At 40.9% G+C, this 25,557-nt stretch overlaps 1 protein-coding gene across 8 annotated transcripts in view; it reads left to right on the forward strand.

Moving 5' to 3' along the window:
• The window catches only part of DYM (dymeclin), a 212,298-nt gene that overhangs the window by 74,204 nt on the left and 112,537 nt on the right, over positions 1-25,557 (forward strand). For all 8 annotated transcript variants that reach the window (XM_074532155.1, XM_074532156.1, XM_074532159.1 and 5 more), the window contains 5 exons: positions 4,388-4,570; positions 8,062-8,240; positions 14,416-14,541; positions 21,910-22,023; positions 23,262-23,356. In XM_074532155.1, coding sequence (XP_074388256.1) covers positions 4,388-4,570; positions 8,062-8,240; positions 14,416-14,541; positions 21,910-22,023; positions 23,262-23,356 — 697 coding nt within the window. The remainder of the gene's footprint in view (positions 1-4,387; positions 4,571-8,061; positions 8,241-14,415; positions 14,542-21,909; positions 22,024-23,261; positions 23,357-25,557) is intronic.

The raw sequence follows: 25,557 nt of genomic DNA on the forward strand, positions 1-25,557 counted from the left end.
CTTATGACCTGCTTTTCTTGCTCTGCCTTACATAGAGTTGTATGGACAGGGAAAAAAAAGCCTGTGGTGCCTAGTTTGGTGAAAGAAAAGGGCAAAAATGAATCTGTTAATTTGGTTTTAAAGGTAAAAACATCCAGCTTCTTATTAAAGTATTCAAGTATTTAGCAGAAATAATTGGCAGAATTTTACAGTTCTCCAATTGACAAAACTTCTAGCAATGTGGATCCATGTGGGACTGAGTGAAGAAATAAAGTTAAATCAGTGAATCCCAGAGCTGGTCAGGCTGGAAGGGCCTCCCTGCTGCAGCAGGGCCATCCCAGAGCACAGGGCATGGCATTGTGTCCAGAGGGCTCTGGAATATCCTTGGTGAGGGAGACTCCACTCCTCTCTGGTCTCTGTTTTTGTGCCTCCTGTGAGGAGAATTGCTGGGCTCAGTCCCTGCCCGTGGCTCTGGTGCCATTGCTGGGCCTGGAGCAGATCCTGGGCCCTGCTCTGTCCCTCCCTGCACCCAGGGACAGCCAGGGACAGCCAGGGACAGCCAGGGACAGCCCTGAGGGCCCTCCCACAGCCCTGCACAGCCCCAGCTCCCTCAGCCCGGCCTGGCACAGAGATGCTCCAGGCCCTGCAGTGTATGTGTGTGTGTCGCTCTCCACTGGGCCGCTCCAAGAGCTCCATGGCCCTCTTGTACTAGGGAGCCCAGAGCTGGACACAGTTAGAAATGATGGACAAATATTAGAGAAATGCAATTGAAAGTATTCTGCAGTAAACAGTAAACTGTGTTAGTGAAGTAAGTGATCCAAATACCTAAATGTTTGTCTTGTTTTCAGCTTGGATGCAGTTGCAGTGCTGGGTAATGTTGATACCAGCCTGATGTTTTAGTTGTTGCTAAGTCGTGCTTACTCTGCATCAAGGACGTGCCATCTTCTCATGATTTCAGAAGAAATTTTTGTCTGTGAGGGTGGGACACTCTGGCACAGGGTTCCCAGAGAAGCTGTGCCTGCCCCATCCCTGAAAGTGTTCCAGACCAGATTGGACGGGGATTGGAGCAACCTGAGATAGCAGAACGTGTCCGTGCCCATGGCAGGGATTAGAATGGGATGAGCTTCAAGGTTTCTTAGGATTCAAGAAGCTGGGAGGGGGCATAGCCAGGATGGCTGACCCAGCTGTTGAAGGAATATCCCGTATCCTGTCATGCTGAGCAATAAAACTCTGGGGGTGTTGCCCAGGGGTGGGTGGGCGCTGCTTCAGGGTCTGCAGCAGGTGGTGAGCATCAGTACTGTGCGCCACTTCCTCTGTATATTCTTTTATCATTATTATCATCATCATAATTTTCCCTTTTTTTTTCAGTCCTCTTGAATTGCCTTCTCTCAACCTGTGAGTTTTGTGTTTTCTCTCTGTTCTCTTCCTCATCTCACCGGAGAAGAGAGGATGATTGGTTGTGTGGTGTTAAACCACAGCAACGTTGAAGAAGCTGTTTTAGGGCTGTGGATTATTGACTTCATCAGACTTATAATTGGGTCCAGAAAGGTAGTATTTGGCACTGTAGAGTTTTTTGAAGATTTTATAAATCTTCAGAAGCAGTGTACCTCATGACGCTGTTTCAGATAATCTACCCTTTCCTTCTTTTTGTAGTTTAGTGGTTTAGTTTTGAAGACTCTCACTTACCTTTGCTACCTCCCAGAGATGTAGAAAGCTTTACAAAAACATCTGGAATTTGTATTTCTCTTGTGCTGTAGAAAAAGATGACAAGAAGATAGAAGTAAATTTAAAAAAACCCTCAATGTGAAAGAAATCCAGTCTATATGTTGACACATTTAGACAAATTTCACTTCATGCCTGTAATGATGCCTGGCAGAACTAGTACTGTTGCAGTCATCTGTGCCTATCCTGTTGACTTAAACAAGAATTTTCATGGAATCATGGAATCGTGGAATGATTTGGGTTGGAAGGGATTTCAAGGCTCATCTCATTCCTACCCCTGCTATGAGTGGGGACACCTTCCACTATCCCAGGCTGCTCCAAGCCCTGTCCAACCTGGCCTTCATCCCTTTTAAACATGAAATTTTCTTCCTCTTATTCTGGTTTTTTTTTTTTTTTCCCTGCGATGTTCTGAAGAAGCAGAATCTGAAATATTCCGTCCACGCTGTATCAGTGTCTATATTTCTATGTTTTCTGTTAAATTCAGATCTGAAAAGAATATAAAGGAAAGCTTCTAAGAGAGCCCAGCATAAGTTACTTTGTTTTGTGTGTTAAGTTAAATATAGTCTTGTAATTTTCAAATATGCATAAATATAAAATCAGATTTAACAAAGTAATATTTCAGATATTGTGAACATACTGCTGCACAGAGCTAGAAAATTCCTGTTCCTCTGTTGTCCCAGGCTCTTTACCTCTTTAGCATTTTAATGTGATGTTTATGATCAGAAATAATATTTTCCTTTAAAATGTTTTTAACTTGAGTGTGTTGGAAGCATCAGCCAATACTTAGCACCTAAAGGAATTAGGTGCCCTTGCAACTGAAAGGAATGTTATGAACCTGTAACATGGGGTTGGCTTTCTGGAGGACTTGCCAACGCACAAGAGAACTTCAGGAGGTTACTTGGGCCACATATTCATGTGCAGATGTCTCTTGGACATCATGACCTTGTTCTCCCTGGTGGAAGATTCAGATTAATCACTGGTGTTTTTGGCCATATCCTTCTTTTCCTAACTATTGAGGAAAGACGTAATGGCAGATGGCAGCCACAGAAGGATGGGGTGGTAGAAAATGAAAACCACTAAGATTTAAAAATGGAAATCTGATGAATTTTAGTTTCTTTAACGTGTGATGATAAATGTACAGTTGTTTCAGGGTTTTTAAAAAGTTTCTTTGCATGTTACCTCTCTGGTTAACCCACTTGAAAAGCTTCATGGTGAACATCATTCATTCTGATAAAAACTGGGGGTGAAAAACATGGTGATAAAGGGTTACTAATGCAACATGAAATTTTTGCTAAGAAGGTTGCAATTATAGTACTTTTTATTATAAGAACTCTCTCAAGCCGCTTAACACTGAGTGGCATTAGTCCCCTTGCCTATGACATGGCAGTAATTGTCCTGCAATTGTCCTAATGAGGGAGCACTGGTTTGTTACATAATCTGACTGTATAATTACATGTGAAGAAGAATACTCATTGGAAGGCTTGAAATCTTGTAGGGCTGAGAGTACTTGAAATTCTTTTAACTGGTTATACTTTAGTATTTTGCATTCAAATGACTTAGAAGATTTTATCATTTACAGCTTGAAGCTTGATGACTAGAAGACCTGAAATTAAGTTTTCTTAATTTTTCTCTTTTCTTTAAGAAGCTGTATTGTATTTAATTTTTTATTTAGGCATTAATTAAAAGAGGAAATAAGGATTTACCTTTTTTTAAGTAAAACTTAATATTTTTAACCTGTATAACTCAAAGCTTTGACCTGTTAAATTTGATTAAATGCTTAGTCTGTAATAAAATTTCAAGATACACTCAAAAAAATGAACTGCTAGGCAGGCATTTGGGGTGAATCTAATACTGTGTGATTGGGAGGGGCTGCTTCTTATTCCCTTGGAATGAGTGTATGAAGAGCCCAGATGTCATAAAACGTAGAGGTTTTATCCTTTCCTCTGACTTTGTACTCCAATAATGCTGAGTCTGCAGCATCTCTGTTTCAGTTCTAGTGCTTTTCTTAGTTTTTTCCTGTGTTGTAATACACTCCCATGAGCAGTGGCAAGGGTATAAGGACTAAAGGATTTGCTGGAGAGGGATGAGGGGAGTCCTTTATTCCTCCTCTGATGCTCCTTCTCCTCTAATCAATATTTGGGCATGTAGCTGGTAATTTTTTTTACCAACACTGCTGTAATTAGGAACAGGAATTTCAAATGCTGTGGTTTAGTATTGGAGTTAATTTTTTTCAGTGCTGTAAGTGTGAAATGACTCTGCATTTGAGTCCCAATCATCAAAGTTTAAGCAATGTGATAATGAGAATTTTTTCAAGCAGCCTCTGGGGACGTTGCATTGTCTTTATACATTATGCAGTTATTACTGGAGCTGTAAATGCACAATGGACAATTGTGTAATCAGAGAATGGTTTGACTGGAAGGACCTTAAAGCTCATCCAGTGCCACCCCTGCCATGGGCAGGGACAGCTCCCACTGTCCCAGGTTTCTCCAAGCCCCATCCAGCCTGGCCTTGGATATTTCCAGGGATCCAGGGGCAGCCACAGCTGCTCTGGGCATCCTGTGCCAGGGCCTGCCCACCCTCACAGAGAAGGATTTCGTTCCAATATCTAATCTAAACCTACACTCTAAAATAGCCTTGTTTATTAAAATATGACCAAACCTGTTATTTGTTGTTGTTTTCTCTGCAGCTGGCCTGTGGACAGTCTTCACGCTGGGTGGGGTGGGCAGCAAAGCATCGGCACAGCTGGAGCAGTGCTCCCCTCTGGCCAGCCAGAGCCTGCTGCTGCTGCTGGTCCTGGCCAACCTGACTGACACTCCAGACACCCCAAACCCCTACAGACAAGCCATCATGTCCTTCAAGAACACACAAGGTTTGTATCTGTTCTTACTTCTGAGCCTGAGCTGATGGAGTGGAGTTTTAAGATGCTGTGATTGCTTGGAGCCTCTCTTTCCAAGATTTGTTGTCCTTCCAGCACACCCATTGAAGAGCAGTAATAACACATTTTTATCAGGGGTTTTGAGGTGGAGTTCCTCAGCTGCTGGGACTTTGTGGTAGGGCAGAAGGAGGATACTTTATTCTTCTGACTTGAGAAATACTAGAAAGCTTCATAGTCCTGGTCCAGTTTACTTCCTGGACTGGAAGTTTTTGAAGATTTCTGCTGACCTTGATGATTCTGTGACTCTATACTTTCATAAAATATACGTAAAACTAACCTGTAAGTAGATTGATTATCCAAGAGTCTGCAGGAGTCCCCTAAAAATTTGTAGCACTTTTTGTACTGGAGTCATGGTCCTTAGAGAGAAGGTAAATAAATAAACTGCTGCCTGGGTTTGCTGACTGTATTCTTTTATTTCAAATGTAAGAAAAAACGTTTGACATAAACACTTCCATGAGTTTTGTATGTATGAGAGGTTTCAGAGTTGTTTTGGTGCTTGTCTGGGTTTTGAGAAGGCAGAATCCAGTGTGTGTGTCAGGTAACTGCAGGTGCCATGTGCCTGACTCACAGAGGGTCTTATTTGAGCATGGGAATGCCCTAACACAGCTTGTGCTATCTAGAGAGCTCAGGACGCAGCTGTGCCTTTCACAGAAGCACAGGATCATTCAGGTTGGAAATGCCCTCCAAGTCCAGCCATTCCCCAGCACTGCCAAGGCCACCACTACCCCTTGTCCCCATGTGCCACATCCACATGGCTTTTAAATCCCTGCGGGCATGGGGACTCCATTTTCCATGCGTACTTTATCCACACTTGAATCTCTGAACCTGAGCCATGTGGTTTTACCTTTCATTGGCTTTGTGCAGGTTGGCACTGTGCACAGGGCTCAGGAGCTGTGTGACAACCTGTGAAGCCACAGTAATATCCTGAGTTATGCACTTTCTTCTGGGGAGTTTTTGTATTCCTTTGTCCATTAAGTTTTAACCAGGTTGAGCTCTAAATTAATTCACCATTACCTATGAAAATTTATTGGGTTGTGAAGGTGGAGGATTGTTCTCATAAGAAGAATTCTGAGTCCTAACATGCTTCTTTGATTTATTGGGTACCATTTACAGGTGGTTGAGATCAAATTGTTGATAAAGTTTTTGTTTTGTTCTGTGTTTAAACTGCAAGCTTTCTTTAATGTTGTATTTTGGTTGACTTTGTTTCATGCCACCAGTAGCCAGTAATGTATTTCAATAAAGTGCGCTATACATACATCATTATAACATTTCAAAATAACTTATTTTGTGTCAAATGTAGCATGAAAAGCTATATTTTCTCTACATGTGTGTGTTGATGGAATGACTTATTGTTTCCCAGAAACTTGTTCCCGCTAGCAATACTCATAATTGAGCTTAAATTTGATTTCTGTGAACATTCTAAGGGGGTTGTAAGAGGAAAGTAATGTGGAAAAAAAGAAGCTGGTTGCAGTAATAATATATACTATAAAAGGAAAATTGGCATTTTTAAAAAAATAACTTCTATAATTTAATTGGGACAAAATTAGAATTCAGGATGGGGGTTTTTTGTTCATGGTCTAGAATAGTTTAATTTTTCTGTTGATCAGCTTACTGTTCTACAGAATAATACAGGATATGCTGGTGTTGCTGGTAAGTTTCTTTTATTCCGTTTAGATTTTTATTTTACTGGACTTTTTAGTATCCTTTAATAAAACTGATAGTGAAATGCTATAAATCCCAGTTGGCACAGCTTAAACATTCACAAAAGTGAAGCTGCAAAGCCAAGGGGAGCTTCTCAGCTAATGACCTGTGGCACCAAGGACTGAATTGTTCTGGTTTTGCTGTCTACATCCATGTTTTTCCTCCTGAAGGGAAATTCCTGCCCAAAGCAGGAAGGTTTTAATCCAGCTGCTCCATAGTCATGGTCAGTAGCTGAGGAAGGCCAGGTTGGAGTCTCTCCAGCGCCCGCGGGTGCGTGGGTTTGGGACGGGCAGGGTTTCCATCGCCGTGGGGCTGCTCCTCTGTGTGGTTCCCAGCTCCTGCAGGCAGGGGTTCTGTTTGCCCCAGGGCCTCCTGCTGCCTCCAGCTCAATGGCTGGAGCTGTCCCCCCTTGCCCTGGCCAAGAGGAGTGATGGCTCCCCAGCGCGCTGTCTGCTGGGCCCCACAAAACCAATGGCAGCCAGGGCTCCTGCAGGGCTCCTGCAGCAATTCCAAGCTCTTTTTCCATCCAAAGTGGGTGGAAATGTTGTTCAAAATACATGACGACTGCCATGCTCTTCTGTGTTGAAAGCTACTTAGCAAACTTCAGTAGGAATATGGTCTTAAAATCATAGAACCACAGTGTGGTTTGAGTTGGAAGGGACCTTCAGGATCACCCAGTTTCAACTCTCTTACCTTGGGCACAGGCACCTTCCACTATCCCAGCTTGCCCCAAGCCCTGTCCAGCCTGGCCTTGGACACTGCCAGGGATCCAGGGACAGCCACAGCTTCTCTGGGAAACCTGTGCCAGGGCCTCATCAGCCTCACAGGGAAGAATTTCTTCCTGATCTCTCATCTAAATGTCTTCTCTTTCAGTTTAAAACCCTTCCCCCTCATCCTATGGCTATTTGCCCATATAAAAATTGTCTCACTCTCCATCTTCTTCAAAAGCCCCCTGTAAGTACTAGCTTTTTCTGTTTCCATGGGGAATTTCTAGACCTTAGGTATCTGTGCAGATGGATGTTTTTGTTGAGGCTGGTAAAGGTTCTGTGAACAGAAATCTGTTTATTTTCACTTCCAGTCCTGGCACAGAATGTATTGTGATTATGAACAAACTGCTGTTACTTTGAGGGATGTCAGACAATGTGATGTGATGTTTCACATCAGTTAACTCACCAAACTCTCCACCACACACCTCTAAAGTCCTGACACCTACCTTTCACTGAGATATCACAGCAATCTTGACCTGTGCACATCCACCCTTTATACCAAAAGAGCGGTGGATGGGAGAGACTCTGCCTTAATGGCAGAGAACTAAACCTGTAAGTTTGATGTGCAGGGTTTGTTAGTTAATCACTGGTATATTGTTTGCAGAGAAGACTTTGTGTCTGCCCCCTTGAAGCAGCTCCTGGGATCACATTCCTTCTTAGCAGTGGAAGTGGTACGGAGGAACAAAATTGTTTCATGAAAAAGGATGAATGTTTTGTGCAGGTACTGGGGGTCTTACTGAAGTTCATATGGGAGGATAACCTCAGCTTTTTGGCACAACTGAAGCTTTATGAGACTCTGTTATGGTTTATGACCATTGGTAATAAGAATCATGGGTGATTTTTGTTTCCTCCTTTCTGTGGTGTATTAAATATTTCCCCCAGAGATTTTGTAAAATTAACAAATAACTGAATGATAAATGTATTTTTTAAAGACTTTATTTTATTTCTTTATTTCAGATAACACTGCTTTTTCGTCATCAAATCCACACGCTTTCCAGATTAACTTTAACAGTTTATACACAGCTTTATGTGATCAGCAGAAATCTGATCAAGCCACTCTTCTCCTGTACATGCTTCTGCATCAGAACAGCAACGTGCGCACCTACGTGTTGGCCCGGACAGACATAGAGAATCTGGTGAGTCTTGCTCTGCCTCCTTTATTCTCCTCACCAGGGATTGTCCCTGTGAACTTGGGTCTCACCAGCTGCCAGGGGCCTCTGTTCTGCAGTGGGAGCAGTAGGTTCTGGATCACTCATTTGCCAGTTCTAGCTCACTTAAGCATTTTTGTTACATCGTCTCAAGAGTGTGCTGCTGAGCGTGTCGCTGCAGTCAAGGGTGGTACTGCTAACGCTGCAAGACCACCTTGGATTCCCCCTTTCTCTGTGCCACTATCATGACTCAGGTCAAACCTGCCCACTTCTGATCATTGTGTAGAGAAACTGGTAGCAGATATCATTCCATTCATTATTTTATTTATCACTTTTGGATATTCAGGCCAAAAAGTTGCACAAGCTGTCTCTGTGCTTTCAGGAGTAATAGCTAACAAAGTGAGCTGTGACTGGACTAACATGCCAAATGTCTTACAGGGTTGACCTAAGACTGAAACTCCTCAAGGAGCAGCTCACAGATTTTATAGAAATACAACTGTAGTGCCTTTTAGCTGCTTAAATAGGATTGTGGTTAATGGCCAATATAACAGACACCTGGTATGGTTTTGTAGGTTATAAATTAGCTTATGGTCCCCACTTTAGTAATGTCACAAACCACTTTAACAAATCTTACTTATTAAAAAGCATTCCTTTAATAAGATAATGGCTGTCTAGGGGATTTGGTAACAGAATAGAGGACCCTTTCCATTTTAATATTTGAAATCTTGCCAGGTAATTAGATCCATTGCCTGTTTGATGGCAGATATGGAGTGAGTTTGGTTTCAGTCCAAGTCCTAGCAGATGTATTGCTAAAATCAGAGTTGATAGACGCCACTGTTGGTAAACTGGGGTGAGATGGTGATGCTGAATTGATTCAAGACTGAACTCCTGTGTCCATGGCAGATTATGTGGGCAAGGGCTGAGTCATTTCACATGAATTCTGTGAACAAATGGCCACGTATAATTTTTGGGGCTGCTAGTGTGTGATTTGACAAGTTAACAGCTGTTAACCATAACAATTTGCTGTATCTTTAGACTCACAGCATATACTAGAACGGTTTGGGTTGGAAGGGACCTGAAGGCCCATCTTATTCCAGGCCCTTGCATGTGCAGGGATGCCTTCCACTGTCCCAGGTTGCTCTAGACAAGTGTGTGCATTGTTTAATAATTATGGTGTCCGATGCACTGTAAAGCTTCCAGAAAAACAGTGTGGTGCATCTGTCAAAATAAATCAAGATGCAGGTACTCAGATACTCTGCAGTGCAGGATATTTTCATAAATTATCACCTAAAGAAAATAGTGAGAAAATCCCAGACATTATCAGCAACTTTAAACACTTGGGAAAAGCTGGAAAAATTCAGAAAAGCATCACTGAAAAGTCAACAGTATGTTTTTGTGAGTATTTTGATTTTTTTTTTCAGTACCAACATTTAAGACTTCTCTTAATTTGCTCTTCATGCCGCTTTTTTGTGATCTCTACTGACAAATAACTGACATCTTTGTTCAATCCTCTTTTTTCTATTGGGCCAGTAGGTAAGGATAAGCAGCAGCCAACTGAGAAGAGCAGTTTTAATTGCTCAGTAAGGCAGGCTGAGCCAGACCAAAAAGAACTGGGAGGGCTGGGAGGACTAGTGGACGAAGAAATTATGACCTCCTAACTACAGTCCTGTGGTGAAAAAGGATAATTCAGTCTTAGACCTGATAATGAGATAAAGGGACTTGAGTACTGGAGCTGGCTTCCCTGTGTGGCAAGAGTGGTGCTGATACACTGTGCACTGTTCTGGTGTTGTACTTCCAGACTGTACTTCCAATAATCTGTAGCTAAAAATTGTTACAGACTGCTGAAAAATGGATCCCTGTTGAGAAACATGGAAGTTTTTTTTTGCTTTAAAGTTAGCAATAACACTGTGAGAGGGCTAGGAGGGTGACTCTAGCTGGTCAGAGAAGAGCTTGGGGAACCTTGGGATCTGTATGTGCCTTCATAAAGGGGAATCCTTCAAAAAACAGGAGTCTCTGCTTATGGAGAGGGATGGCAAGAATTAAAGCCTGGAGGTTTGATTCCCACTATCCAGAGATATGGGAGGAAAAAGTAAGGTCATTAATCCAGAGTCAAAGTGATCTTTGAATGGGGGTGGAGGACTTTTTAGAGGCATGTGGTGTAAATCAGTGGCCTCTTTGTGCAGAGGCAGTTGGATGAATGGGGTGTAAGCTACACAGGTGCTGTGTGGGAGATCACGTCCTCAGGCAGCTCAGAGTTCATCCTAAACTTTAGGGGGTTTTGCAGGTTCTTCCTGTTTCACTGCACTCAGTGCATCCCGTGTGTTGTGTTTTCCCCTGTTTTAATTTGTCTCCCTTTCTGTGCCCAGGAAGCATCACCAGAAGGTGCTCTGTAACATTTCATAAGGATTTTTTGAAATGTGTCTCTGCTCTTTTTCAACTTTAGTGTAACTTGTAAATTAAAGTTTGTTTTTCTTAGCTGGTATAACAGATAACTGTCTCAACTCACTTCCTCATTTGTATGATTCTGCCTCTGCCAGTTGCAGCTAAATACATTCACCCTCTGTTGGACTTTGTGTTTTATTGTTAATAAAGAACCTTTTTTTGCTTTTAATATAATTCTGCTTGGCAAAATGATTAGGATCTTTATGTGTCCTTCTTTACTTCATTTTTTAAAATAACTGATTAAATGTCTGATGTTAGAGAAGCTTACATGTAGTATTGGGCATTCCTTTTCAAAGTGCTTGCAGGGATCCTCCAGAAAGTGGCGGGACAGGTGAAATAGAGGGCAGCTAGCACATTTTTTGATAAGCATAGTGTTCTGGTCTGTGGATGGGAGTCTGTCAAGCCTTCTTCTGTTTGAAAGAGCAACAAGCACCAGTATTGCAAGTAAATACACCAGTTAGATTTCTGCGTGTAAGAAATGAGCTATTCGATGTGTTTTCTTTGGCTGCTGAATGGAGATTTTGTTGCTGTTCAACATCATTGGAATGAAATAACATACATGGTGATGTATTTATATCAGCTGATACTACAGCAATATTTTTTCCTGTAGTATAAATTTGTCTTCAGCAGGTTGCTGCTTGTATTTTGTTGAGTACTAAAGACAATCTATTTTTAGACTTTACTGGGGAAACCAACCTTGGACTGGATATAGCACCTGCAATTTTCAGTCTCTGTTTTTACCTGCCACTTGTTTTGGGGGTTAAAAGTAACTTTTTAACGGTGGCTGTTTCTTGCCAGTTAAAAGCTGCTCCTGAGGGAGGAGAGTTAGTAGTGATGCAGTAGAGGTGCTGTGATGGCTGTGAGAAAAGGGTCAGCAATGCAAAAGAAGTTGTGGCTCTCTGCTCAATATAAGGTTGGATGAAACCATTACATAAGAAGGTAGGTATAAAAGTTTTAATGTGTGCATGCAGCACACAAGTATAAAAATGTTTTTTTGGTTGAAAGTCTAGATAAATTTTAATATAATTAAAATATTAACTGAGAGGATTCGTCTCTTTTGGAGGAATTTGTCTCTTCCAGAATCCTGCTGGACTCCTTCCAGGCATCTCTCAGGTTCTTTGAATTCTTTTAGAGACCTGAGACCCAGGTTTCAGACCCAGACTTCTTCAAGGAAACTACCTAAAAGTCTTCCTCTTTCGAAGAAAACTGTCTCATCCAGGTTCCACCCAAGACTCCTCTTCCCCAGAGTATTTAAAATTTTTAATTTTCATATGATTAGAATTTAAATTGAATCTTTATTGTAACTTTTTAATAGAAGTGGTTGCTTGTTAACTAGTTTTTGTTTTGAGACAGTAATACTTGTCCAAAAGAACTAGTTTTTGTTTTGAGAACAGTAATACTTGTCCTAAAGAACTAGTTTTTGTTTTGAGAACAGTAATACTTGTCCTAAAGATGTGTGTGCACCTCAGCAATCAGTATACAAAGGAAGAAGTGTTGTAAGGAGGAAGGATTATGAAAAGTGTACAAATTGATTCTGGATCCATCCAGAAATGGCACATGGGAGAGAATTAAGTTACCATATGCCTCCCTGAGTTTTGTCCAGTGTGTAGATGGCACAGAGCCTGAAAGAGGGGTGGAAAGGGAAATGTGGCCAAAGGAGTGGAGGTTTTGGAAGCAGCAGAGGTTTTTTTGGGGCAGGAGGACTGATTGCCATGGTCTGGAGTGCCAGACTACTCTTCAGTAGCAAGTGTGGAGCTTTAGTCACAGCACTTTGACGTATTGGCTTGTAGGGCAATGACTGCAATGTCTCAGTATCATGTAATTTTAAATGTAGTTTGTAGCCACACACTTGTAGGACTTGGAGCACTTGAGAACATGAATGGACTTTTTCAGTTACAATTAGTATTAATATGTGTAGACAGAGGGGATATTTTGAGCTATTCTGAAGGAGTATGTTTTGCCAGAGTGGTTTGTATGGTTTGACACAACCAGACTGAGTCACAATTATCTTTAAAGGTCCCTTCCAACTCAAACCATCCTGTGCTTCCATCTGGGATCTGTCTGGAAAACTAAGTTTTTCCAATGGTTACCTTCAGCAAGGCTTTTGTTGTTCTCACTGCAAAGTTGTAAATGCAATTCTTCATTAGTTTTATGTTGCTTCCAGCTCTATCCAGCTTATTTTAATAACTCTTGGACCTGGAAATGACAGAGCTTTTACAGTGCAAAGCTACATGCAAGTGTTGGAGATGGAAGCAATTTGAATGGTGGACCAACACACGATGTTTGTCTCTCTCTCTCCCCTTCCAACAAAAAGGGCAATTTTTTTTGTCTATGTGCTAATTAGAAGTTCTAGGAAAACCTTGTCTTTACTCAAGACTGATATTCAGAAAACACAAAGATGGTACTCTGGTTTCCAGTGGGGAGAGAGGTTTCTGAAGGATCCTTTGAAACAGCAAGGTTAGGATGTTTGCAACATGTAATTTTAAAAAAATATTTTATTTTAATATTGATTTAATATTAATAAAGATGTTACTGTGAGCATATTCTCCTTCAGCTTCTGTTGTCATCTTCTCTTGACCCTGACCAAAGCATGTGTCAAAAGGTTTTGTGGCCTGCAGTATTCAGAGCAATCTCATTTCATTCTAATAAAAACTGGTTTAGTATGTCCCGACTGCTTCGAGGATGGTTGACTGTAAGAGAACATTTTGGTAACTTCAGAGCCTTGTGAAGCACTTGGTGTCCTGGCTGCTCACCAGAATAGGTTTCACATGATTCATCCAGCTGCCTTTGGCCTGTTTTGAAAAACAGCAAATTTTTAGGTGTCTAGAAGCTTCTTGGAACTGAGGGCTTTCTCCAGTTCCTTTTTCCAGGGCTTTTTTGTGATTTCGGCCTATTTCTGCAGCCCAGGGAAGCCACGTTGTACTGAGCCAGTAGAAAGCTAATTTTCATTTGGTAGAGAGACAATGTTTGCATCTGGATTAACTTTAGACTAGCATTCAGGTATGCTTGCTGTTGCAATGAAATCTCATTTTCATTATTATTGCAAGGCTTTGGCTTAAGCTGTTCATCCTGGTGGAAATGTTGCAAGACCTTGGGCTGAACTCTAATCATAATGATCAGTCAGTTCTCTTTGGCTGCATATTATCTAAAATTGGAAAAACAGGCCTCTTCTAGTCTTAACCAAACCCAAACTGGGGTTTTTTTTCCTGGTATTGTCTTTACACACCAAAATGGAGTTTACTTTCATGTCTCAAAATGCCTCTGTTCACCTCAGCTTTGGTGTGCTTGGCTAGGTTTGATGAGGAAAGGCTTTTCAGAAGAGGCTTGTGGTAGCACAGATGGGTAAACACAACTGTTTTCCTGCTTGGACCAGTGAAAATCTTGTTTAACAATTCTCTTCTCCCTGTAGTGTAGAGAGGAGGACTGAAGCATTTGGAGGTTATGGTAACTGCTATGGCTGGGAATCTCATTTACTGGGGATTGAAATTCCATTTCTGACCACAAGGAAACACTTGTTTAGGCTCTCTTGTGAGACAGAAGGAAGCAGATGGAAGGTGTTTGGACACTGAATGTCGCTGCTCAGGGGCAGTTGTTTCCAGAGGGAGGAGCTGGTGAGAATTGTCAAGGGCAGGGCAATACATGGGACCTTTAGAGCCTCCTGTGTTTAGTGTCTGAGGTATTTGAAGACTAAACTGATACACCCCTTTTTCCTTCCCTAAAGGTTCTGCCAATTCTTGAAATCCTGTATCACGTGGAAGAAAGGAATTCACACCATGTTTACATGGCCCTTATCATTTTGCTGATCCTCACTGAGGATGATGGCTTCAACCGATCCATTCATGAAGTGGTGAGTTGCTGTTTTGGTAAATAATCCTTCGGCTCTAAAAATAATCTAAATATTTACTTCTAAGAAGATACATGGGCAAATCTGTTCCCTCAGCAGAGGCTGTATGAGTTCATCCAAATTTGATGGCATACGCATCTTTCTTTTGTAAGAAGAAGGAACCTGAAGACTGCTTTCAAAACTTTTCCCAAGTGAAATGAACAAACACACTCCCTCCTGTAGAGAAACTGCTGCAAATATCTCTTTCTCTGTCTTTTTTGGTGTTCCCTGTTACAAATTAGCCTAGTAATAGCTGGGCAGGCTGCCTCAAAGGTGCTGAATGTTTGCCATGGAAGTGGAGGGCCTAGAAGAGGAAAAAAAACAGGAAACCTTTTTTATTTTTTATTTCTCTTGAAAAACTTTGCTTAACTAGTGTGATGCAGCCTTTAGCCGGAGTTGTATTTTCCGTACTAAATGTTACTTCCTTACTTGGCACTTCTTTTTCTGTCTCTCTGTTAGATTAATTTCTATTTTATGTTGTCAGTATAGCAGGAGCCAAATTTTTACTAGCTTTGATGGACTTTGACCATCTGTGCAGGAGAATACCTTGGACAATTATGTCCTAGTTTCCCAGCTTCTAAAGCTATGATACTACGTGAGATATTTGCACTGATTTAATTTATTTTTTTGACTGAGACACAGAAATTCTCTTTTGGGGAAATTATTATCTTTGTGAATTATTATCTTTGTGAAATTGTTGAAATGCAAAGTACTGAAAGCAAGTTTCAAGGTTCCTAAACAGAACACTCTCCCAGTTGAATTTCCAGACTTACAGTATTTTTTCTCTGAAATTCCATATTGTTTAGTATAGCTTGTGTGTAGAAAGCAGGAAGAGATGATTTTAATGCAGTTTCCTGGGAATGCTTTTTTGGAAGCAGCTTTTAGGAGCACCTATAGTAACCATACAGATGACTGAAATATTTTCTTGAAACTTTTTCCTGCCTTCAACTTTGTGTGCCTTGAACCTGTACATGTATGTGTGATGTGTATTTTTAGGCTCTGTGTCACACAGACATTTATCCTCTCTCATAAACTGGGCTTGTGTAGAGTTGGAATTCAGCAGGCAAGGTGTTATTCCTGCCTCAGTCTCTTCCCCTGTCACTCTTTGTTCATTTTAGAGGCTTTACACAATGCTCAAATTCAATAAGTCGTTCAATAAATTCCTTACTGGATGAGTAAAAGTGGAAGTTTTCCCTAAAATTCCTTAATGAGAATCCAGCTGTGGAATGAAAACATAAATCAAGTTTTCTTGTCTGGTTTATCCTGCCTCTCAGCTCACCCTGCCAACAGAGTTGTAGTGTTCGCCTGCAATGTGGATATTGGTTTACTACTTGTATCTTAATAAAAACACAAACCCCACCTTGTTCCTTTAACCCTGCACTGATCTTTTTTTCAGTTGTGACTTTGCTTCTGCCATTTTCTTCACAGTTATTTTGATTTTACTTCAGATGTTCAATAACTGCTTCTTTCCTCTGTGGTTGTGTTTTCCTGCCCCGTAGTGCCTGGTTCCATTTGTTAATAGTGCTGTGAGTCCAGAGTTTTGCTGGATTTGGTTCTTGGGTGGATAATGAGAGGTGGCTGTGAGGTGCTGCAGGCCTGTCTGTGTGAGCTTCTCCTACACATTCCTACAAAGATCCAAAGGAGGGAGATAAGTGTAAGGGAAAAAAAGGTTTCAAAGTCATACTTACAAATGCGTTCCCCTCACCCATGTGTTTGAATTAATTAAATTGATGTTTTCAGGTATGAATGAGCAAGTTGCTGTTCAAAAACTCTAGTATTAAGTATGAAATTAGTCTCATACTTGCTTAGCTATTGACTCCACATCTCCTAAAGCCTAAGAGGGTATTATAGGTCTGCAAAATGGCAGGAGTCAGAAAATCTGTGTAGGCTTTTCTGTAAAATGTAAGCATCTAGCCTCAGTTTGATAAACCTCATTCATGCAAGTACATACCAGATTTTAGCAGTTACAGCAGAACTTTTTTATTCCCTCCATCACCTGGTAGAAGATGAAGAAAAAAGAATGTGCTGTATTTTAGATCAACCTGTTTTTCTCTCTGCTGTGTATGCTGTGTGCTGTTCTTATAAGAGCCATGACTGTGCAGTTCATTTATAGGCTATTTTCCTTTGTGGCATTCAACCCACATTTATTTATTGATTTTTAGGATTAATTTTAGTGAGCAAAGTTTTATAAATCTGGTGATTATACCAACTGGTAAGGAGCTCAGGAAACCACAGAAACTCTTTTTGACTGCTGTAGGATGCTGAAGCATTTTTTTATTTAAAATGAATGTGGTCTTAACTGCCTGGAAAATATGATCCAAATCATAGGTCCTGTCCCTGCAATTGGTTTAATGCAGTGGGGTCACTGTAACCACACAGAACTCAATTTCTTTCACTAATAATAACAATAATTATAATAGCAGAGTAAACAAGTAAATGTAAGAATTCTCCAGAGGGACAAGTATTGGTGATCTTTTGTCTCTGATTTATGAAATTCTAAATAAAATTACATCATACATCAAAATAACATCATAAGGTATTTTAATAACATCATAAGGTATTTTATGTAGCAGTAACCTTATTGTGCTACTGTAGCACTTTATGCCGTAGTAAATGGTGATACACTGTAAATCACGATTTAACTGTGTTTATTTTTAGTGTATCCGAAAATATCTCATGAGTAAATTTTTGGGAAACTGAGAATCTCACTGCTTGGTGTACGTAAAACTGAGCTCCTGCTCTTTGCATCTTTGCAGTTTGTGCTCCCTAAATCGGAACTATCCAAGAGCCTGGTATTCAAAAGAATAATCAATCATCAAAACATTTTAATTTATTTTAAAATTATTCTTGCAAGACCACCTCAGGGAGTAAGCCTTTTCTTTCTTTACCTTTTTAAGTGTTAACTTTCAAACCAATGAGATTGGTCAGTGGGGGCACTGGTTCCAGGTAAAGGATTTTGAAATTTAAGGTATTTTCATGCTTCATGCCTCTAAAACCCAGAATGGATGGTGGTGGTTGCTGCTGTTGTTTTTGAAATCGCCATTTCAGCTCAGGTTGCTTTCCCCAGTGTGGAGGAGAGCTAACAGGTTCTGGTATGTAACTTTATAACTGTGGATTAATATATATATTTTTAAGAGTATATTTCAAGGACTAGTTATCTCAGTAACTACCTTTTTTTCCCTAGTCTGATATTTTCAGAGTTTCAAGGAAGGTTTCACTGAAGGTTCTGGGGTGAAACTGGAGCATTAACATGTCTTTGTCCATGCTTTCAGCTGACAACGTGTTACTTAATGAACCCTGGTAACTTCATGTGTTGCATTAGGAATCTGAAATTTGGCAGGTGGCCTTTGTGCCAGGGCTCTGCTGCTGATAATATGACTAAATGTGACCAAATTATCAGTGTCTGGGCACAGGGAGCAGTCTGTTTCCATCTGCGCAGCAGGGACGCAGCCGGAGGTGGCCTGACGTCTGTGGAAACTGAATATTCTCATTTTGCTGCTCCCAGACCCATCTGAGCTGTGTGCATCCTTCCCGTGCCCAGGGATCATGTTATCAGCTGAGATAGGCAGCGACGAGCTGCAGCTCCCAGCTCCCATGGGACAGGACTGTGCTCACAGGGGCGTTTCTGCTGCTGCTGGGCAGGGGTTGAAACCACACAGAGCCCTTTGGCTTGGAAAAGCCCTGCAAGGCCATCGAGTCCAGGCATTCCCCCAGCACTGCCAAGGCCACCAATGACTCAAGTCTCCAAATGCCACCTCCATGTCTTGAGGAAAATGTGTGAGAATGGGAGAGCCCTGATGTGACAGCAGTTGGGAGAAATTTGAAACAGGCTGGGACTGGCTGTGCATGGAACATGGGATGAGTGCAGTAGAGGAGAGGGACAAGAGTTAAACAAGAAGTAGGTAAGATTTTGGGATGCTGAGAAGAGAGGTGAATAAAGACGGAGGATAGGAGCAGTGACAAAAAGCTGAGGAAGGTGAAGTTAGGCTGGGATGGGCAGGGTAGGACAAAGGAGAGTAGCTTCACCCTGACAGAAGACAGGATTAGATGGGATATTGGGAATGAGGAATTGCTGGCTGGGAGGGTGGGCAGGCCCTGGCCCAGGGTGCCCAGAGCAGCTGTGGCTGCCCCTGGATCCCTGGCAGTGTCCCAGGCCAGGCTGGATGGGGCTGGGAGCAGCCTGGGACAGTGGAAGGTGGGTTGAGCTGTAAAGTCCTTTCTAACACAAACCATTCCGTGGTTCTGTGATGATAAGGTGTGGGTAGGGGGAGTGGAAGCAGGTGAAAGAAAGAGCTGAGAAGGAATGGGGTCTGGGAGGGCGAGGAGGCAGGAATAAGCTACAGGGAGGGACAACAGAAAGGGTGATGGCTTCTATATACAACAGAGATCCATGGTGGATGAGAAAGATGTGTCTGGAGATCTTTGAGGGCCCAAGGTACTACTTGAGACTACTTAAGTTGTCCCAATCCCATTCCTCTTATCCCACTGGGACACTGTGTGGGAGAGAGCACAGATGGAATCTGCTCTCAGTTCCAGCATAGAGTGAATCATGAGCTTCCACTTTGGTTGGTGAAGTGCAGGGATGTGCCCCACAAAACAGCAACAAAGAGGGTGGGAGGAAGCATAAGGATTATTTATTTGTGGGAGGAGGTTGCTTTGCTATTTCACTCATAAATCAGAGACTAGAAAAATTAACTTATTAGAAATTTAATAAGTTAAGTTGATGGTTTTTTGGCCAGAATAAGTGTATTTTGTCTAAGAGGGGAAAAAACCCCAAACCTAAACTCTTGGGTATCATTTCAGAGCAGATTGAGTGAAATTAGTTATTCAATAATCATCAGGAAATACATTCCTTTATGTACTATTGGTTTCAATTTACATTGTGTGTCATGTCAAAACAAATAGTACTTTATACTACCCATTTTCATTGCTGTATTTTTTAAAAGGTCTGTTACATTTTCAATAAGCATTTAAAAGTCAGGAAATTAAATGTGCAACCACAACTTATCCCTGCTATATTTATGTATTACTGAGAGTAACCATTATTTAATGATCATATACTGTATTCTTCATATAACAATATGTTTTTCGTTTGGAAGGTTTCAATGCTGAGCTTCAGATATTTGAGCTTGAAATATTTGCTTGAGATACTTGTCAAAGTGGTTAATTTATTTCTTTATATAAAATCTTCTCTTGAGAACAGGTATATTCACATAGTCATAAATAAGCTGTTATTAAGAAATTATAATTAAGGCAACCAGGATGGATGTCTACACTTACGTTAGCGTTTTGCATTTGTGAGGTAACCCATGAACTTGCTGTATCTTGCCATATGTTTATTCTTAGCAGCCTTGGGATGATCAAGTTCTCCACTAGCAGAGTATCTTCTTGCAGTTCATACGTGCAATTCATTAATTACTTATACTAACAGCTTTTAGAATTTTCAGCTGCCTTTTTTTTGTGGAAATATTTTGCTTTGTCTTTCAGGCATTTCCTGTTAATCATCAATGTTGTTCATCCCAACTAGTTGTCCTTGTTTACTGAAACTCCTTGGGTGACTTGTTTTCATTTATACCATCATCACTTTGTTTTAAAATAGTATTAGTAACTTGCTATAAACCAGAAATTATATTGGTTTCCGCATCCACTCATCACCTGCTATTTGTGGAAACCTTTCTTGTAGTGATTTCATGTTTCCTATTTGTTCCTCAGCCTTGACCATTCTCCCCTTAAATACCTCTCAAGTCTTTCCATCTTCCCCTTATTCTGATTTTTTGATCCTTTTAGCAAAAGGTGTTTGCTACACCTCAGCCTGTACCTGAGGATGTTTTGTCACCCTTGCCATAAAATAGTGTAACCCATCTGTAGGTTACAGTCACTGGCTTCATTTTAGCTTCCTTGTGGGAAATAGAAAGGTGCTGACAAAGATCCAGGTACTGGGCAGCATGTGAAAATGGAGATGCTTTTAAAAAAATATTTTTAAATTTATTTCAAAGATCTGAATTTTTATTTTGTCTCATCATATAAAATAAAAAGATATTTTTATATCTCAAACTTTAGGCTTACTAATAAACATGTATCATAGTAAGAATGCTGTTTCAAATGTCTCTTGTACTGTGAAAGAGCTTCCAGAGGTACAGACTCACAGAATGGTTTGGGTTGGAAGGGACTTTAAAGTTCATCTCGGGGTTCCACCCCTGCCATGTGCAGGGACAGCTCCCACCATCCCAGGCTGCTCCCAGCCCCATCCAGCCTGGCCTGGGACACTGCCAGGGATCCAGGGGCAGCCACAGCTGCTCTGGGCACCCTGGGCCAGGGCCTGCCCACCCTCCCAGCCAGCAATTCCTCATTCCCAATGGGCCAAAATCTGTCCCTGCCCTCTGGCCCTGGGAGCCATTGCCTGGGTGCTGTCTCTCCAGTCCCTCTGCAGCTCTCCTGCAGTCTCTCTTCTCTCTCTGAAGTTACACAGGGCAATAGCTTTGTGTGCAATAGTCCTTGTTAAACATATTTATGTTTTGACCGGGAATAACCCTGAATTTATAGAGGATCTTTTCCATGTTTTTAGGACAGTTCCTGTTGAGTCATTTTTACCAGTCCTTCAAGGCAGGGTGTTGGGTACATGTGTTTCCTCCATGTAGGTTGGCTGGCTACAAGGAAAGAGTGGATTGATTCTCCTTCTGCAGTAAACTTGGAAATGGTGATTAACTTCATCCACCCTGATAGTGGAGGGCAGTGAAAAACACGAAGCTCTTAATCTAGCTGATGACTTTCTCATAGTCTTAGGGGAAGAGACTTCATGCTTTTCAAGGGAAATGCTTCAGTGTGAAGCCAACACACTGCTGATCTGCCCCCGACATTCAGTGTGTGTGCTCCTGCCCATCAGTCAGAGCTCCTGTGTGTTGCCTCTTACCCAGCCAGTGATGAGGGAAAATGGCAAGGCTTTGGCAGAATTACTCAAGTGTCTTGGGTGTAAATGGAGATTTCATAAAGTGTCAAGGGTAAAGATGAGTATGTAAGTGTGGTGGCACAGGGCATAGAAATTAGCAAATGCCAAATGTAATCATCTTTCTACACTTGCTATATTTCCATGTGACTTAAAGTTGATGAGATCTACTAGGTAGTAGTAGATAATGCTGCAGAGGTCTGACTTTTTTTTGTTATTGTTGTTAATTTTGTTCTAATTATGCTTTGGAGTACAAAAATTAAGTAACATTTGAGACTGGAAACAAATTTTCGTGTCTTAAGGAATTTGAGACTCCAGACAGTTTCCTATGCTCTTATTCAGACCTGGGTGCTGAAGAGACTTTTTCTTTTAATTTTTTCTTTTTGCAGATACTGAAAAACATTACTTGGTATGCTGAGCGTGTCCTAACAGAGATCTCACTTGGGAGTCTTCTGATACTGGTTGTGATAAGAACCATCCAGTACAACATGACACGGACAAGGGTAAGAGTTGTGTTGAGCACTTGTGAATTCCTAACCTCAGCAGCTTGAATTCAATTTCAAACAGGGGGTGGGATTTTGTTAATTCTATTGCATCCAGTTGTCATCTGGTTTTGCAGAAAGGAAGAAAATAGATCAGCTGTGTTAACTAAGTGTTTGTGAACTTGAAACAATTTCTGTGTTGTCTTCCAGTTCATTGAGAATGGTTCTCTAAAGACCTTCATTCAGGCATAAAGCCCATCTTCAGTTGAGAAGAAAGAGTTCTTTAGTTTCATGAGAAGAAGTGATTCCTTATAGGCTATTTACCTCTCTGAATGACTTAAAAGTAGGAATTTCAGGTCTATTTATTGTTAGTTTTTTAGGAAGTGTGTCAGGGACTAGGCCTGAGGACCTCTTTGAGCTCTGGCAAATCAAAACTGCTTTGATTTCAGAGCCTTATAGCCTGGATTGATTTTGTGCATTTTTCAATGCACAGTAGGTTTTTTATCTTTTTTGCAAACGCAAACATAGTATCATGCATTTCTGAATATTTTCAACAATTCAAAGCACAGAATTTATTACAAAAAACCTTTTATACATTTTAAACTGCAGAAATTAAGGATGTTACTTAAATGATAAAAAGAATTGGAAGGAGTAATAACAAATTTGGCATATATTTGGAATATTTAGAATCTGTTATGTTATGTAAATGAATATTTTAGACTTGAATAGAGAAATAAATCCCCTTTGTATTGGCTAAGCAGACAAGTTTCATTCTGCGAGAACCCTTGACTTGGAAAGGGCATCAGATAAATGATTATCTGGTCAAATGGTTTCAGGGATGCTGAAATGGGGACCAGTGCTCTGAAGTAAGGTATGATTGTCCCTTACTTCAGAGCTGTGAAGTAGGAAGTTTTAGGATAAGACTACAAAAGGGAGAGAGAGAAAGGTAGAGAGGAAGAAAATGTCTTTGTGTATATGTTGCAGCTGAATTGCAACTGTAAATGAACACTGAAAGACAAATACAAACATACTTGTACATATATGTATGTATACGCTCTGAAATTTGTATGGAATCACTCTTTTATAAGCCATATGTTTTAAGAAAACGTGTTCAAACCTCACTGAGTATATACGTTTTACATTTCTTCCTGTGCTTTAAAAACAACATACATTACTCAGTCTTTTGAATTACTCCTGCCAGAGGTGTCAGTGCGTATTTGATGTGTTGGTTTTTTTATCTTTCCTCTTCTTTCTGACAGGACAAATACCTTCACACAAATTGTCTGGCAGCCTTAGCAAATATGTCGGCACAGTTCCGCTCGCTTCATCAGTATGCTGCTCAGAGGATCATCAGGTAAATATAAAAACCCTGCTGGAAAAATCATCTCTGCTGAAACTCTGGAGTAGAGAAGCTTGAATTTTGTATGCCTTAGTAGTACAGAAACATTAATTTTATATGCCTTTGTAGATACCAATGAGCTAAACAGCAGAAATGATAACTGAGTAACTAAATAATCCCAGAATAAGTCTTAATAGCTCTATATTTGAACCTGCTCTGAATGGACAGTAAAAATACTAGTTTCTCTGTCTGAGAAACTTCTGCCTTTTGATCCTCTTAACAGAACAGCTCAATATCTGCCATCAAAACAGAAGGTTTTCAGGGGTTTCTTTTAATTGCAAATTCAGTCATGTATTCAGTTATTATAAAAATTCACTGAGTGGTGGTTCTCAAGTGCTACACAACATGGATTCTCTATTTTTTCCTGCATATTTGGCAAAAGGTCTGTTTTTAAAATCAGACATAATTAAATGATCGTTTTGTGACAATACCCTGCAAATATGGGTAATAAAGCCTAAATCTATGTTTTCCAAATGATTAAGTGTATTATCCTGTATAGTAGTCAATAGTCAGTGTCTGCTCTGGTTGTAAAACAAGGCCAGAACTTTGAAGAAGCAGAGATTGAAGTTGGTCCTTCCTATTGTGTTTCTGTGCTGCAGAGCACATTGTAAAGGCAGGTAACTCTGCGCCAGGCATCCCTCTCATCTTGGCAGCCAGCCCTGCTCCACGCTCCAAGGGAAACTAGGAAGGTCCTTTTTAATGTGATCTGGAATAAATTGTTACAGGGCTTGTCAGGTACAGAGTGCGTGCCAAAAATAATAATTGTGTACCTGTACACTTTGTCAAGGACTGGGTTAACATGACATACAGCTTGTTCTTAAGGATGTAATTCTCTCCAAGACACTTCTCCTTTGAAAATGGTTGGTGGTATAAGTAGGACAGGTTACCAATGAATGCATTGTGTTGGTGCCTTTCACCTGCCTTACACTTGCCCTCTTTTCATACCCTTGGCAGAAGTAAAGAGGGTTCAGAGTTTGAAATGGAGCTATTTTCCCCTTACTTGCCACAGACATTGTCTTAAATATTTGCTGTGCTCATTTCTCAAATCATAGACTTGAAGTCTGAGTTTTCCAAGCCTTTGAAATGTTCTGAAATCAGAGATCCAGGTGTGGTGTGAGATACAATTCTCTGGCTCTCAAAAACTTGGTCTGGTTCTTACTGTGATACTTCATTTGCCACTTCAGAGCTTGGTCCTAGAATCCTGGGTTCTGATTTTGTTCTGTTTTATTCTATGGCTGTTTCTGCAGCCCAAAGTGAGATGTGTCTTTCTGAGTATATTAGGGGCAGGAAGCAGTTACTTGCTAGTCTGAAGACCCAAGAATTTCACTTTCACTCATTTGATGCAGCTTTTTATTAGGATTCTCTAATGTTTGAGGGCCTTATTCCTAATGTCTCTCAACCTGAATAGTTACAACATAACTTTAACAATGCTGCTTGATTTTTAGCCGTGATATTCTTATTGGAAGCAGACAAGACTTGTTCTGCTGCTTGACGCTGATGAATGCAGAAAGAAGGCAAGGGGGTGAATGGCAGAAAACAGGGAAAGGAGATTCTGTCAGAGTGGAAGATCATTGAGTCCAGCTGTTGTAGTCCTCATCCTTGGAGGTGTTGAGAAGCCATGAGGCACTTGGGGACATGGGTCAGTGGTGGCCATGGGCTGTGCTGGGGGAATGGTTGGACTCAATGGTCATCAAGAGGTTTTCCAACCTATAGTTCTATTCTATGATTCTGTAAATTAGTCTGAGATCTCAGTGCATTTGGAGAATTGTAGACATGTTAGTCTGGTAGGACAGCAGAGAGAAGGATGCTGGCTATCCCAGCCATTGGGTGCTGGCAGAGTTGGAGCTGTGTTGTTCTGCCTGGAAGTAATGTAAGGGTTGGTAGAGAAAATGGTCATGCTCATCAGCTGAAGAAGCAAACCAAAGGCAACAAGATCTCTATTATGTATGCTCTGACATTCTTAAATAGTCCAAAGGCATTCCATGCTGTTGGTTTTAAGCTTCTGTCTTATTGAAGCCAGGCACTCATATTATTATAAGTGGAAATTGTAATGAAGGAGGTGACTTTAGATTTGAAACAGAACCAGCAAAAACAAGAGGAGTATTAGGGAAAGAGGATCTTATTCTGGAATTAGAAAACTGTACATCTGGACAGTA

Source organism: Zonotrichia albicollis, chromosome Z, assembly GCF_047830755.1.
Source record: "Zonotrichia albicollis isolate bZonAlb1 chromosome Z, bZonAlb1.hap1, whole genome shotgun sequence".
NCBI classification, from domain to species: domain Eukaryota; kingdom Metazoa; phylum Chordata; class Aves; order Passeriformes; family Passerellidae; genus Zonotrichia; species Zonotrichia albicollis.